Source organism: Symsagittifera roscoffensis, chromosome 1, assembly GCF_963678635.1.
Source record: "Symsagittifera roscoffensis chromosome 1, txSymRosc1.1, whole genome shotgun sequence".
In the NCBI taxonomy this organism is placed as follows: domain Eukaryota; kingdom Metazoa; phylum Xenacoelomorpha; order Acoela; family Convolutidae; genus Symsagittifera; species Symsagittifera roscoffensis.
In genome coordinates, this window is record NC_087062.1 from 41,843,612 (window position 1) to 41,857,610 (window position 13,999).

The following is a 13,999-nucleotide window of genomic DNA, read 5'->3' on the forward strand; positions in this document are numbered from 1 at the left end:
TCATTTGTGACATATTTGCTTAATCCATTGCAGGGGCTGGCCTATGTTAAAACTGGGACTACCATAGATTTATAAAGGTTCAATTTTGCAGTACGACTCAGATTGTTTGTATTCCCTTTTATCATAAAAAATACACGGTTTGCTTTCCTGCATGCATTGTCTATGTGGATATTCCAGTTTAAATCACTTGATATTGTCAATCGAGGTCTTTTTGTACGTCTATTTCTTTGATCTTGAATCCGTTGAAGTAAAAATCATTTTTTTTCTAATTTTAGATACGTACATTTGTCTAAATTGAAGGACATATTATTGTCGATGGTCCAATTAAACACATTATTTAGGTCACTTTGGATTTGCTCTTGTGCCTGACCAGAACTGAAGAATTTAGCATCGTCTGCAAATAACTTAGTTTTAAGATTTACACAGTAATCTGGTAGGTCGTTAATAAAGACCAGAAAAAATAAAGGACCCAGTATGCTACCCTGTGGCACTCCACTGGTAACTTTTTCTATTGAAGACTCTTTGCCATTTATTCGAACAATCTGGTGCCTGTTGGTAAGGTAAAACTTATCAGTTTTAAAATTTTACCCCTGACTCTGTTGAAAACAATTTTGGTAACAAAATTCCATGCTCAACTCTGTCGAAAGCTTTCCTAAATTCTGTAAAAAAAATTTCTTCTCCCTTTTTGATTCCATTATATGTTTCATTCAGAAACGTCATTAGTTGTTGAGTTTTTAACCGATTTTTTCGAAATCCGAATTGAGATTTGTTAAAAATCTTATTGTAATGATCAAATAGTCGAAGGAAGACAATTTTTTTAAAAAAATTTAGACGGCAGAGATAAAATAGAAACAGGTCTATAATTTTCTTTGTCTGCTTTATTAACCTTTTAGAAAATTGGACTGATTATTGCATTTTTCGACAAGTCTGGAAAGATAGAAAATTGTAGAATTTTAGTAAAGATTTGAAAAAGTGAATATGAATTCGTTTTTCAACATTTCCGAAAAAGCACTGGTGGTAGTTCATCGGGCTCTTTACTTTTGTTGACATTTAGGTTTTCGTACATGCTTTCGATTTCAGTTTCTTCGAAATTTAGGTGGCTCAGAAAACAATTCTCTGAACAATCTTGAAAAGGCTCATAAAATTCAGAAGATCGTACGTAAACGGATGCAAAACAAAAACTTCGAAAATAGTTGGGCTTTGTCACTGTCATTTTCTGCTTTTTACTTTTATAAAAAACAAGGCTGCGTATATTTGATTTTTTGAAGGCCCTGAAATACTTAAAAAACTTCCCAGTTGATCTCTCGGCTGCTAGATTTTGTTCATATTCTATCTTGTCATTTCCACAGCATTTTTCCAGCATTTATTTCAGTTTCAGAACCTTTGGATGCATATATTTATATGTTCTTCTTGCTGTCTTAAGACATTTAATTAGATGAAAAGTACTCTGGCTTATCCATGGTGGAAGAGAAGCTCGATGCTGGGTTCTTTTTGGTATAGTTTCATTCAGAAAAACATTCAGCCAAAGGTGCAATTTGGGTTCGACCAGCAATAAGAATTGAACGGATTTGTTGAAACAAAGCACATTCATTTTTCATAAACTCCACTACGAAAACTATACAAACCACTTTTTACTCAACATCTTTTTATATTGTTCTGCCCTATAGCCAAAAAACAAAGATAAATTGGGTAGTGATTTCTCATTTTGGTGATTTGACATTCGTTGCTGGTCATTTGCTTCAAATTTACGCATTCTATGTTATCACTAACCAAAATGAGATGTAATATACCGCTTGCTGGTGTATTAAAGTCTATTTTTTGTTGAAAGTTGTTTTCTTCGATTATGCTCAAAAATTTTCGCTCCAAAAATTTTTCTTGAAGGCAAGCTACACCAGTTAATTGTGGAAAAACTGAAATCGCCGTAAATGATAATATCATCGCAATTTTTTGTCAGCTAATTTATATTATTGAAAAGTCTTGCTGGTTCTTCACTTGTATACGCATATTCACTATTTGCCGGTGAGTTATAGCAACATACAATCAAAATTTTCTTTTGATTGAAATTAACGTAAGAAGTAACTGCAAAACTTCGGAAGAACTAAAGGCTTGTTCTGCAGAACTGCAGAACTAAAGGCTTGTTCGGAGTTATAGCTTGACTTAACGCATATCATGGAACCACCATGGGCTTAGTTTTCAATGGCGATTTACGATTAGAGCGAAAACATTGGTATTCTGGTAAAAACAGCTCTGAATCCGTTTGTTCATTTATTAGTCAAGTCTCTGCAAACAAAATCAAATGGGATGCTATTCAAAATTTTTGAAAATTTTTGACGTCTTGATAATTTAAACAAACTCCGGATATTGTAAAACATAGCTGAAATTTCGAATTTTGAATCATTTAGTCGGTTGGAAAAGTCAACTGGCCTGTTTTTCAAGTATAAAATGCCTTTTCGTATTTTGATATCAGTGTACGCTGTTCCTTCGTTAACTAGCTCTCTGCGTTTTTTCAAAAATGATTGCTCTTTTGTTTGCTCTTGTTTTTTTTGAAATTTTGAAATAAAAATCGAGTATTTGTATCCCATATACTCCGGTTCGTACATTTTTAAGTTGGGGGCGCGTGCGAGTAATTTTTATACAGTAAAAACGTCACGAAATTGTACAAGGATCTGCCTGTGTCGTGTTTTCCCAAGTTTGCATTTTCCGAGTCGCCGAAAAGATGAAAATTCAATTGAGTTTAATCCCAAATTTTCAAAAGCACTTCGTATCAATTTTTCATTATGCTCAAAAAGTTTTAAACGATCAACCCTCTCTGTAATTTCATTTTCCGCATCCTTATATTCAGGTTTACCACTGAACCTTAACGACCTCGCTTTACTTGGCTACGGTTTGCTGGGGCCGTCTACATAAGAGAACTTCCTCCACCATAGTCCGAGTACTTTCCACACTCTCTTTGAGCTCCGTGATATCCCTGCTCAATTCCTTTCAATTGCATTAATTGGAGGTCTCTGTAGACAGCTGTTACATGTAAAGGTCACATTTGCCCTCTCCAAAAACTTGAACTCATCCTTCGAATATCCCAATTATGTGTCCATCTCTGACACCTCTCACATAAGATCCATTCATCCCCTTTCGACATGTTACATGTGGTGCAGCACTCCTGCTGCTTCGATGGTATTCGAGTTGTAGCTGACGATCCAGGCATAACGTTATTTGAAACTATTTAACAAGTTTCGAAACTTCACCAAAATTTGTTTGGGTCTTTTTTAGTTGCGTTGAATTTTCCGAGTCTGCGGAAAGAGGAAATTTTCTCTGCATTTGCACCAAGAATTTTCATTGTATCACTTATCATTTTTTCATCGTGCTCTAAAATTCTCGATTTGTCAATTTTGCTGTCAGTACCCATGCTAATTTCCGGTATACCACTAAATCGCAATGCTTGAGATATATCGGAACATGATTTAACGACACTAGAATACTAAGGCTATAGTTCCAGAATCGAAAAATTCTGGCTAAAACAAAAAAAATTATGAAAAAACTTACATGTTAGCATAAAAATTAGCCTCAAAACGAAAATGTGAAAATAAAAATGAACAAAAACTCACAGAAACGTGTGACAAAATGTTTTAAAATGTTACATAATAGTTGTTACATAATTTCAGAGATATTTGTAAAGTTTTGATTGGTTGAATTTTTAAATTTTGAAGTAATGATGTGTGTGACACTTTTTATGATCTTTGATCATTTTGTACAGATAGTTTAGAATTTTTAAAACCTGAGGATGCACAAAATGTGCGAAAATGCTTGTTTGAATTTACAATTTTAACGCATTCTCAAAATATTTAGATGTAAAATTTTGAAACTCTACGGCGTTGAGCCAATTCTCAATTACAGTCTCTTCTACAAGGAGACGTAATTTTAAATTTATTTTTTCCCTTGTTTTAGTGGAGAAATCTTTTTAGTTGAAAAATCTTTTTATATTTTACCATGTTAGAATTGAAATGGTCTACATTGTAGCAGCTAGCTCACTCTACCACAGCCTGGAACAACTTAGCAACCCGGAAAAAGAACAATTTCTACCCAAAATTTTGGCTATTCCGGGACTTTCTTTAAACCCGAACACCACGAACCCACAGAAGAACCTTGCAAGCCTACTCTGCAGGGCACCTCTAGCAGAAAAACGTCAATTGGTGGTGTGGCACGACATCATCAATAATTCTATCAACAGCCACCGCACAAACAATTTCAGAGCTTGCACTGCAGAGGAATTGACAGAAATCCTGAAGACACTGACAAATATCAGCGCAATTGTATACTGTCAGAGAAACGGTACACCGGATATCAGGAACCAGCTGATCAGCTCGGGTATTCTTGTCATTCCTATTACAAAGTGTCTCATTTCAAAGAGGAAGAGAAGAACGGAGCTGGTCAACGATTATCAGGCACTGCACCAGGACGTCCAGCTGGAGCCAAAGTCTTTGAGGATTGTGTTTGAACACCAAGACAACCTGCCAGCTGTCTTGTCCAAGCTTCGTTCAAACACGAAAAAGAAATCTCAATCGAGAAGGAGGGCGGAGAAAAGAAGACTGGTGAACATAGGCGAAGCAACTGTTGGTCGGACTGACGAGGAGGCTTCAACGGAGAGGGTGAGTTAAACTTGTGTTATTTGAGTTGCTTTGTGTCACGTGAGGTTTATTCCTCGTGGCCTGCAAACCAATGAGCACAGTTGAACTCCCACCTCCATTCTTGATTTGGACTTTGAAAAACAAACTCATTTGGAAATTAGTCCGTGATTATGCGTCCATATATGTTAAATTTATCAATTGTCACCAACGTGTTAAATTTTTGAGAGTTTGTCTAGAAAACGACATTATACCTGATTTTTTGAGGTTCAGGGTACCGGAAAATGGTGTGTTTTCGAACCAAGCGGTACACAGTTTTCAGACAAAATTTCTAAGAACGGAGATAAACAAGGCAAGGACAGATGAGAAAAACGTTGAAGTCAAACTAGAAAGGGCGAGAGGCGCCGTACAGAGGGGTGTAGATGAGAAGTTTTGGCCTTCGGTAATTAAATATTTAAGTCCTAGGGGACAAAGACAAACAGCAACAGTCAAAGAGACCCATCAGAAGAAGCTAATGAAACTATCAGAAAGGCAAGACCGACCTCTAGGGAAGCAAGGTGAGGGTTCGGTAAGAGCCCTTGATGATGTTGAATTACCAAATTGGGTACAAAAAGTGTTGGCATTAGGGCCAAAGCATCCCGTCAGGGATAAATTTAATGAGACTTACTTTCTCGCCGACATTGACATCTTTCTATCGGATCTCGAAAATCGTAAAGTCCCCGGGGAGGCCCTTTGTGAGATCGAAGCTGTGGCAAAAGCCTATGCTAAGAGGGTGAAACAAACACCATCTGACAAAGGCGTTGAGAAGGCCTGAAAGCATCTGAAGAGTAATGGATTAGTTGCGGTACCGTATGACAAAGACGTGGGTTTTTGTGTAATGAGAAAGGACACCTACGAGAACAAGTTGTCGGATACATTAGATTCAAATCAATTCAGCAAAAGTAAAGGAACAAATGATGCGATTGTTTTGAAGATAGAAAGAGACATCAATAAGGAGTTGTTGGCTATGAGGAAAAAAGATGAAATAAGTGAGAGTCTCTACACAAGGATGAGGTCTACTGGGGGGCAGCCCGCCAGGATTTATGGGTTGGCGAAAGTGCATAAAGTGAATACCCCATTAAGACCGGTCCTCTCCTTGCCTGGTAGCTCTTATTATTACTTGAACAAAGTTCTTGCTAAATTTTTCGAGAAAATTGAGGGCGCAAACATCGAAACCAACTCACTAGATGCGAGAGAAATCTTAGAGAGCACTAATCTTGAGCCCAATGAAAACTTGATATCTCTAGATGTGAAGAGTTTGTACACAAATGTTCCACTGGAAGAAGCGATAGACATAGCTCTGAGAAAACTGTATGAGCAAGATGAACCACCATCAATTGCTAGGAAAACCATAAAGAGACTGTTGAACATGGCAGTTAGTCAAGTCCATTTCAAGTGCAATGAAACATGGTACGTTCAGAAAGATGGTTTGGCAATGGGGACATCTCTTGCCGTTATTTTAGCAAATCTTTGGATGCAGCAGTACAAAACTGCACTATCAAGGGATATATCCGAAATGTTTTTGCCCGAGAAAGATCTTCACGAAATATGTCCCGAGTGCAATAAGAAAGTCACGTACAGGTCAAAAGGTGTAGAATGTGAATGCTGTTTGAACTGGTATCACGTAAAATGCGGTGATATATCAGATGATGAGTATCGCAATATAAGTGAAACCGTCTGGTACTGCAGAAAATGCATCGCAATAAGGGAGAAAAATAAGTCAGGGCAACAATCTAAATTGTTTTTCCGTTACGTTGATGATATAGTGAGAACAGTGAAGGGTGATCCTGAAAAAGTGCTACGGGCTGCAAACTTTTTATATCCAAATTTACAGTACACAGTAGAGACACCAAACACAAAAGGAACTTTGGCATTTTTGGATTTACAAATTAGTATTGACAAAAGCAGGAAAATTAGTTGTGGGCGGTATCAAAAACCAACAGATACAGGTACCATACTCAATTTTAGAACCTGCGCCCCCCTTCAGTACAAGAGAAGTGTGAATGAAGGAACTGTTCACCGGGTTTTCCGCAGTACGTCAACCTGGGAAGAATATGATAAAGCCATGAAAATCAACCGTAAGCAGTGGTTCGCCAACCAATATCCGGAAAGTTGGTCGTCGCGGGTTGCATCCCATGCCCTTGAAAAGATCATCAGCAAGGGCAAAAACAAAAAAAACATGGCTGAGAAAAAGAAGCCCTGTGATTATAGCAGTGATTCACCACCCATCTTGATGGTCCAATATAGGTGGAATCACAGTCAGACATTAGCAAAAAAAGTGCGCGATATCACCAATGCGCTGATAATATTCACGACGAGAAAATTGAAAACTTGTATGCCCTCTCTAAAATCCTCCTTTTCCAGTGAACTGAAATCAAAAGTGGTGTACAGACTTGAATGTTGTGGGTGCAAATCTATCTATGTTGGCCAGACGGTCCGACATCTCACCACAAGGATTGAGGAACACCGAAAAGAGGATACCCCAGTTGGACAGCATATAAGGCAGTGTGGTAGTGAGCGTGGTAAGTCTGAGTGTAATTGGAAAACATTCGACCAGCCGTCCAGCAGCATCAAGTTATTTACATTAGAGGCGCTGCACATTAGGAAAGAGAGACCGGCAATTAACCCGCGCGACGAGTTTAGAAGTAGGGAGCTGACACTAAGGCTATAGTTCCAGAATCGAAAAATTCTGGCTAAAACAAACAAAATTTTGAAACAACTTACATGTTAGCATAAAAATTAGCCACAAAACGAAAATTTGAAAATAAAAATGAACAAAAACTCTCAGAAACTTGTGACAAAATGTTTTAACATGTTACATAATAGTTGTTACATAATTTCAGTGATATTTGTAAAGTTTTGATTGGTTTTTTTTTAAATATTTTGAAGTAATGATGTGTGTGACACTTTTTATGATCTTTGATCATTTTGTACAGATAGTTTAGAATTTTTAAAACCTGAAGATGCACAAAATGTGCGAAAACGTTTGTTTGAATTTACAATTTTAACGCATTCTCGAGACACTAGAATACTTAGCTTCCCGTTGGGGAGGAGATGGATTGCACGTAGACCGAGATTTTATGATCTCCTGTGACTCACTGATGTCCTCAATGCCTTCTGACAGCTCGCACACATCCATAGTAGATTTTGGACGAATATCAGCACTTAGGCACCAATTGCACAGAAACTTTACATTTGCGGTCCTCTCCAGAAATTTGAAGATATCATGAGAGTATCCCATACACGAGCTATGCGTCAGCCAGTTGAATTTGCGAACATCAGCCAGTTCTCCCCCACTGACTTGGAACACATGGTGCAACACTGTTGACTTTTAGAGGCCAAAATGCCCCGACGTTTAATATGAAAAAACTATATAATAAGTTTATTAAAATTAGTTTGAGTAAACTTCTAAACGAGTATCGTGTTCGGTTCAAGCCATTACAGGCCGTATAGTCTGGTCACGTATCCTGGGCCTGTATTCCTGGACAACCATTACCGGTGTCGAGTCATTTTTCGATCAATTTTCGGCTACAATGGAACGAATTAGGAAAATTTGCTCTTATTATTATTACATATATATTCTAAAAATGCCTCTTTTTGCAGGCTAATGATTAGCAAAGTTATGAGTCTTATGCGTTCTCCTTCTTTCTGATCTGGCGAGTTCTCCAGTATATTCTGTTACAGTCTGGATGAAGATGATATGAAGGTGGCAAGATTCCACCAGTCTTCATCAGTGGCTTCGATGTACATTTCGGTGATATCCTCGAAATTGAAATGGTGTTTTTCTCTCAAATTTCTGCAATAAAGGCAGTTGAACAGAAAATGCGTGGCGTTTTCGCGTGTACCACAAATGCAGAAGGGACTATACGTTTTGGCAATTCGGTGCTGGAACTCCAGAAGATGATTTTGACCACAGATCATAGCTGTGATGTCTCATATCGAACGTCTATCCATTTTCTCTGGTAGAAGAGCGGTCTGGACTCTCATTGGAGGGTATTCTGGGAAGGTGAGGGACAATCGTTTGTTCCATCGGTGAAGTTGGACTTTTTTACAGTGTGCTGGGTGTACTCCTGTAAACCAGTTAAACCGGTGTCCTGGCAGAACTTTGCGTGACGGCGTTTTATGATGCTTGAGATCTGACTACTCGAATTTTTCAGTGTCGTGCACGAATCACCTCTTAAAAAGATTTTCCAGTTTCTCTTCTGCGTGCGGGTATTGAGATGCTCGTGCGAGTCTTAGGAATACCTTTCGATAGTACGTAGTCTTCTCTTGCGTACTATCGAAAATTTGCTCTTGCGAGTCTTAGGAATACCTTTCGATAGTACGTAGTCTTCTTCTTCTACGACCTTAATTTTGATTTTGATTCGCTAAGCCGCCAAATGTTTTTTTTTCAGTAATGTTGCAATGTCTTTGTTCAATTTAAAAGAGGTTTGGAGTAAACGCCCGGAAAAGCAGCTTGATTTCATTCCTTCTAGTTTTCAAGTTCTTGCTGTAAACTCTTCCAACTGCTTGATTTGTGCGAGTATCAATGGAAATATAAAAATTTTCTGTCCTGGTCGTGCTGAGCCGAATGATGAGCTTGCTGAATTCTCCATTGGAACTGAAGTACATCAAATCAGATGTGGGAGGTTTGTGTCTAGCTCTTCAGACGTTCAGTTAGGTGTGCTATGTCCCCGATCTATCAAAATTCTCTTCATTAACTTCAATGTTTCTGAATCTTTCCAAGTCTCTTTGGAACCAGCGTATGAGCATGTTCTTGAGCGTTATTCCTTCAACATGGTATGTGGCCCATTTGGAAAGGGAAATTCGGACCGAGATTTTATATGCGTACAGTCACTGGATGGGTTCTTAACAATATATGAGCAAGAAACAAAAGGATTATCGTCTAGTGTACCCGAGTTTCTTCTGCCTTCAAGTTTTCTCTACATGGATACATCTGATAGCTTTGTTTTGGCTAGTCTATCTCAGACAGTATCGTCTTACCAGTATCAAAATTTTACCTCAGATTCTTCAGCTAAGGCTATGAAGCCAGAATGGACGTTCAATTGTGGCGAAAATATTTGCGATTTGCGCTCAGTCAATTATGAAAATTGCCAGCCTTCAATTCTAGCTTTAGGCGACAGAAATATTTACTGCTTCACAGACACCGGTACTCTGCGATTTATCAAGAAATTGGATTGCACGCCTATATGTTTTCACTCCTATTCCTCGCTCGTTAACGACTCAGTCAATTACATGATTGCCACAACAAACGCCAGTTTGCTAGTACTGCAGGATCAGAAACTAAATTGGACATCCCAGCTGCCGTTCACGCCATGTTTTGTGACAACATTTGGGTACAATGGAATTTCAAATTTAATCTTGGCAGCTAGTTCTGCGGGACGTGTAATGCTCGGATATCTGGGAACGGATCCAGATTTGACTTCATATGTGACTCGTCTAGACTCGAGGACTACAGAAAACTATGAAATGCTACAGTCGCAATTGTCTGGTGTACGATCGACTATAAGTGGAAAACAGTTAAGCGTTGAACAAAGGGATGATTCACAGGATCAAATCGATTTAGTAGCTCATGTTCCTGATACCCTTGACTCACATTCCCGCGTGCGAGGATCTTCAGTACCATCGGTTACTGTCTCAATTTCTCTCACCGGAAAAGCAGTTGTCAACGATATTGAAGTAGTTGTGTCGCCCTTACCACCAATTACCGCTGCAAAGTCGCAAATTCAAGTTATCTCTGCTGGTGGTAGCAAGAATGAAACAAAAGTTGAGTTTACATTTTATGTCGAGCAGTATGCTACACCTTCAGACTTAACTGTTCCTGTATCTGCTTCCTTTAGAACTTCAACTGGTAGACCGAAAGTATCACAAACTAGTTTCAGACTTCCATTCAACTTGTGTTGCACGGTCTGTGAACCGAAGAAGACGCAAGAACACAAATTGACCCTGGATTTTAATAGAACCCCATTGCCAGTGGCGCAGCTGTTTAGCAACGTCTTTCCGGAGCACTCAGCCGCTGAAAATAATAATGCGATTGCTTTTCAATTCTTCTCTGGTGCTGTTGTGACTATTCTGACTGCTAGCAAATCGAATAGATACCGTTTCCAATCTGACGACTTTGATGCAATTTGGCTAGCTTTGAGTCAGTTTGAAATTGTAATAGCATGTGCTGCGAGCACGGAAAGTCTAGGATACTCGGGACAGATACCGATTCAAGAGTTGCTCAATGCAGTTGAATTGCACTCCCAAATCCGAATCAACTTGGCGAACATTTCAGAACTCGTCGTACAAAGGTCTACTCAATTCAGAGTAATCCAGAAAAGACTGCTTGCAAAGTTCAAAGAAAAGAACGCAGATAGTTTAATGAATATGGACGCGCTGTTAGAAGGAACGTACAAACAACTGAATTCTCTGGGAGAAGCAGCAGAAGAAATGGAAGATCAACTGAAGGTGTCTGGCTGCAAATTGAGTTCAGTTTCCAAAATACTTTTTTTCCTGTGTAAATTGATCAAGAACTTGAGCACAGAAGAGCAGCAAACTATTGAGAATGCATTCTCAAGCGAGCTTCTGTTCTCAAATCCATCAGACCAAGGATGGGAGGAGCACGCAGATGCAGCTATTACTCATCTGCTGAAAACGACAATGTCCAAAGACCCTCGCGAAGACAATTCTCAGATTGTTACTCTGGAGAAGTACCCTTCACCTGAGAAACTGCTCCGACACGTCAAGCTCCTCATTGACAGGATAATGAAAGGGGCATCACCGGGAGGTGGTAAGAGTAGAAGCAGTTCTTCGACTTCCAGAAGTGTACCTTCTTACAGACCAGAAAAGGCACAGTTCAATGATAGTCACGCAATTATGGAGGAAGACGAAGACGACGCAGAAAGCGCTCAACAAACAAGGTCTTATGACGTCATAGAAAAAAGAGCACCTTTTCCGGTCTCTGAGAATGGAATGAACGAAGATAAGGAAGAAGTGAACGGGCACGGAGATAACCCGACCTCAGATGGATCTCAGAGTCCTGGAAAGGCCATGAATGGTCTGGAACATTTCGACTTCTCAAGTGAGCTCTAAAAAATGTGTGGTATCCTTATTCCTATTGATTCATTTATCTTTGTGTGCCAACTTTATTATATTTTCGGCTATATTCATTGAATTTCAAAGATTCATGCCGCTCAGATGATATTTTTGGTTAGTGCGATGAGTCGATTCTGTTTTCATCTAATTTCGAACAGATTTTATTTTCAGTGTTAGCTAAATTAAAAAAAAAAGTTGCACATTTTTTATTTGGATGAAATATTTTCTTTCGGGTTCGCTATTGAGTTATTGTTCAGATAAACTAGTTTCATGTTTTTGAATGTAGTACTTCAAATTCTGTACATAAGTTCTAGTTCTGTAAATAAGTGAATATGTACCATTATCATACTTACTTCGAAGTTGCTGTAAATAAATTGATATTCTCATGCACAAATTATTCATACCATTAAGTGTTAATTAATTTTGCCGGCACTAATCATGTTACATTATCTTCATTTGAATGAGACTTGCCATTAGGCATTCGCTTTCCTTGAAAATTGATCCCTCCATTCATAGATTTTTAAAGAAGTGCTGAATTTAAGGCTATAGAACTAGAGATACTTCAATTTGTTTCGTGAGGACCTTGTGGGATTTAATTTTTATGGCTAGATCAAACATCATTTGTGAGGAAATTTACGACTTTATTGTGGTAGCTGTATATTAGATGCAAAAAGTGCATATATTTAGGTAAATTTAATTGTTGACCTGCAATTAAAAGTTTAATTTGGTTTATTACCCATTGTTAAGAGTCGATGAACGTAGTTCAGACTCTTATATAGGTCGCGTTGATTTTTTTTTGGTTTTTTTTCAGGAAAGTTATAAATTTTGTTCAAGCTCAAATTTACTTTCACGGTTCGACTTTTGATTTCTTTTTAAATTTAGATAATTTCCTTTGTTAAAAGCAAGGCAATTTCCATTATTGAACAGAAAAAGTGACCGACTACAAGTTTCGAAAGTAGAATATAATTTTCAGATTTTTCAGTGAAATAAAAATGTTACTTATTGATCTAGTTTTCTCAAATTGAACTCTTTTCCAAATTGAACCCCCCCCCCCCCACACACACACACATTTGAATTTCAGTTTTGAAAAACCAATTTTACCCTGTCATAATGTAAAGAAATATTTGTTCTTCATACCTTACTTCGTAACACATAACGCGTTCAGCCATAATAACACATTAAACAATTGGGTAAATGGAAAACTTGAAATGTGTGGGGGTGGGATAAGTGATAAAGAGCGCCAAATTGGGTTAATGTTATTGAAAAAGGGGCAATGATAAATTGTTTTAGAAATTCAAAGAGTAATAAGGGCATCTATTTTTTCTTCGGAAGTTGAAGTTTTTTCAAAAAACAGAACATTTTTGTTTTCTGTTTAATAGCATTCATTGACTCGTGTACAACAGTCTGTCGGCTATGTTTTTTCATATCTGCGCCCTGTTGAACAATTTTTTTCTGCGTAGCCAATGAAAGTTGGAGATGGTATCTGGAAAGCGTGAAATATCGCGGCTAACGTTTTTTTTCAAATACAGTTTCCGACCTGATATTAGCAGTTATTTAATCATAGTTAATGAAAACTCATTGTTGTTTCGACCATCACGGGAAGGTTTTTCCCCGCTCATTTCTAGGTATGGCTTCCCAAAAAAAACCGTAGCCTTGAAATCTAGTATCATATTAAAGTCCTTTCAGCGGTGATTCGGAATCCAATTCTAATGGATCGACCATCACGGGAAGGTTTTTCCCCGCTCATTTCTAGGTATGGCTTCCCAAAAAAAACCGTAGCCTTGAAATCTAGTATCCTTTCAGCGGTGATTCGGAATCCAATTCTAATGGATCGACCATCACGGGAAGGTTTTTCCCCGCTCATTTCTAGGTATGGCTTCCCAAAAAAAACCGTAGCCTTGAAATCTAGTATCATATTAAAGTCCTTTCAGCGGTGATTCGGAATCCAATTCACCATCTAATGTTTCGAAGATTTTAAACTTTGTTAGAAGCTTTCATTAACTAATTTATGGCTCACAAATCAACTCAGTCCCCTCTCACTAACAAAAGCTAAGTTCATTCTGATTGTTTTCTGTAATTGTTCCGACTTTCGATACAAAAGTAACGGAATATTTGTGCTCGGGGTGGGTTTTTTTTTCTTCAGACAAATTTCGACTTTTAAACTAGCCATTTTTGACGAAATTTTTTTTTATCATTCAAAAAATATTGTTGTCCTGGGCTTAAATTTGAAAAGATATTTCACCTGTGATCATTTTTCGTAAAGT

The 13,999-nt window shown here is 38.0% G+C and overlaps 2 protein-coding genes across 2 annotated transcripts in view; one reads left to right on the forward strand and one right to left on the reverse strand.

The window, feature by feature from the left end:
* LOC134844621 (huntingtin-interacting protein 1-like) overlaps positions 1 to 13,999 on the reverse strand; it is a 477,037-nt gene that overhangs the window by 191,223 nt on the left and 271,815 nt on the right. The gene's annotated exons all lie outside the window — the stretch shown is intronic.
* Positions 9,057 to 12,248, forward strand: LOC134844525 (protein PTHB1-like). The gene has a single exon (XM_063861252.1). The coding sequence runs from the start codon at positions 9,063 to 9,065 to the stop codon at positions 11,730 to 11,732; it is 2,670 nt and encodes an 889-aa protein (XP_063717322.1). The 5' UTR covers positions 9,057 to 9,062; the 3' UTR covers positions 11,733 to 12,248.

Bases quoted from the DNA above. Each gene is read 5' to 3' on its own strand.
- LOC134844525 (XM_063861252.1), top strand. From the start codon at position 9,063: ATGTCTTTGTTCAATTTAAAAGAGGTTTGGAGTAAACGCCCGGAAAAG.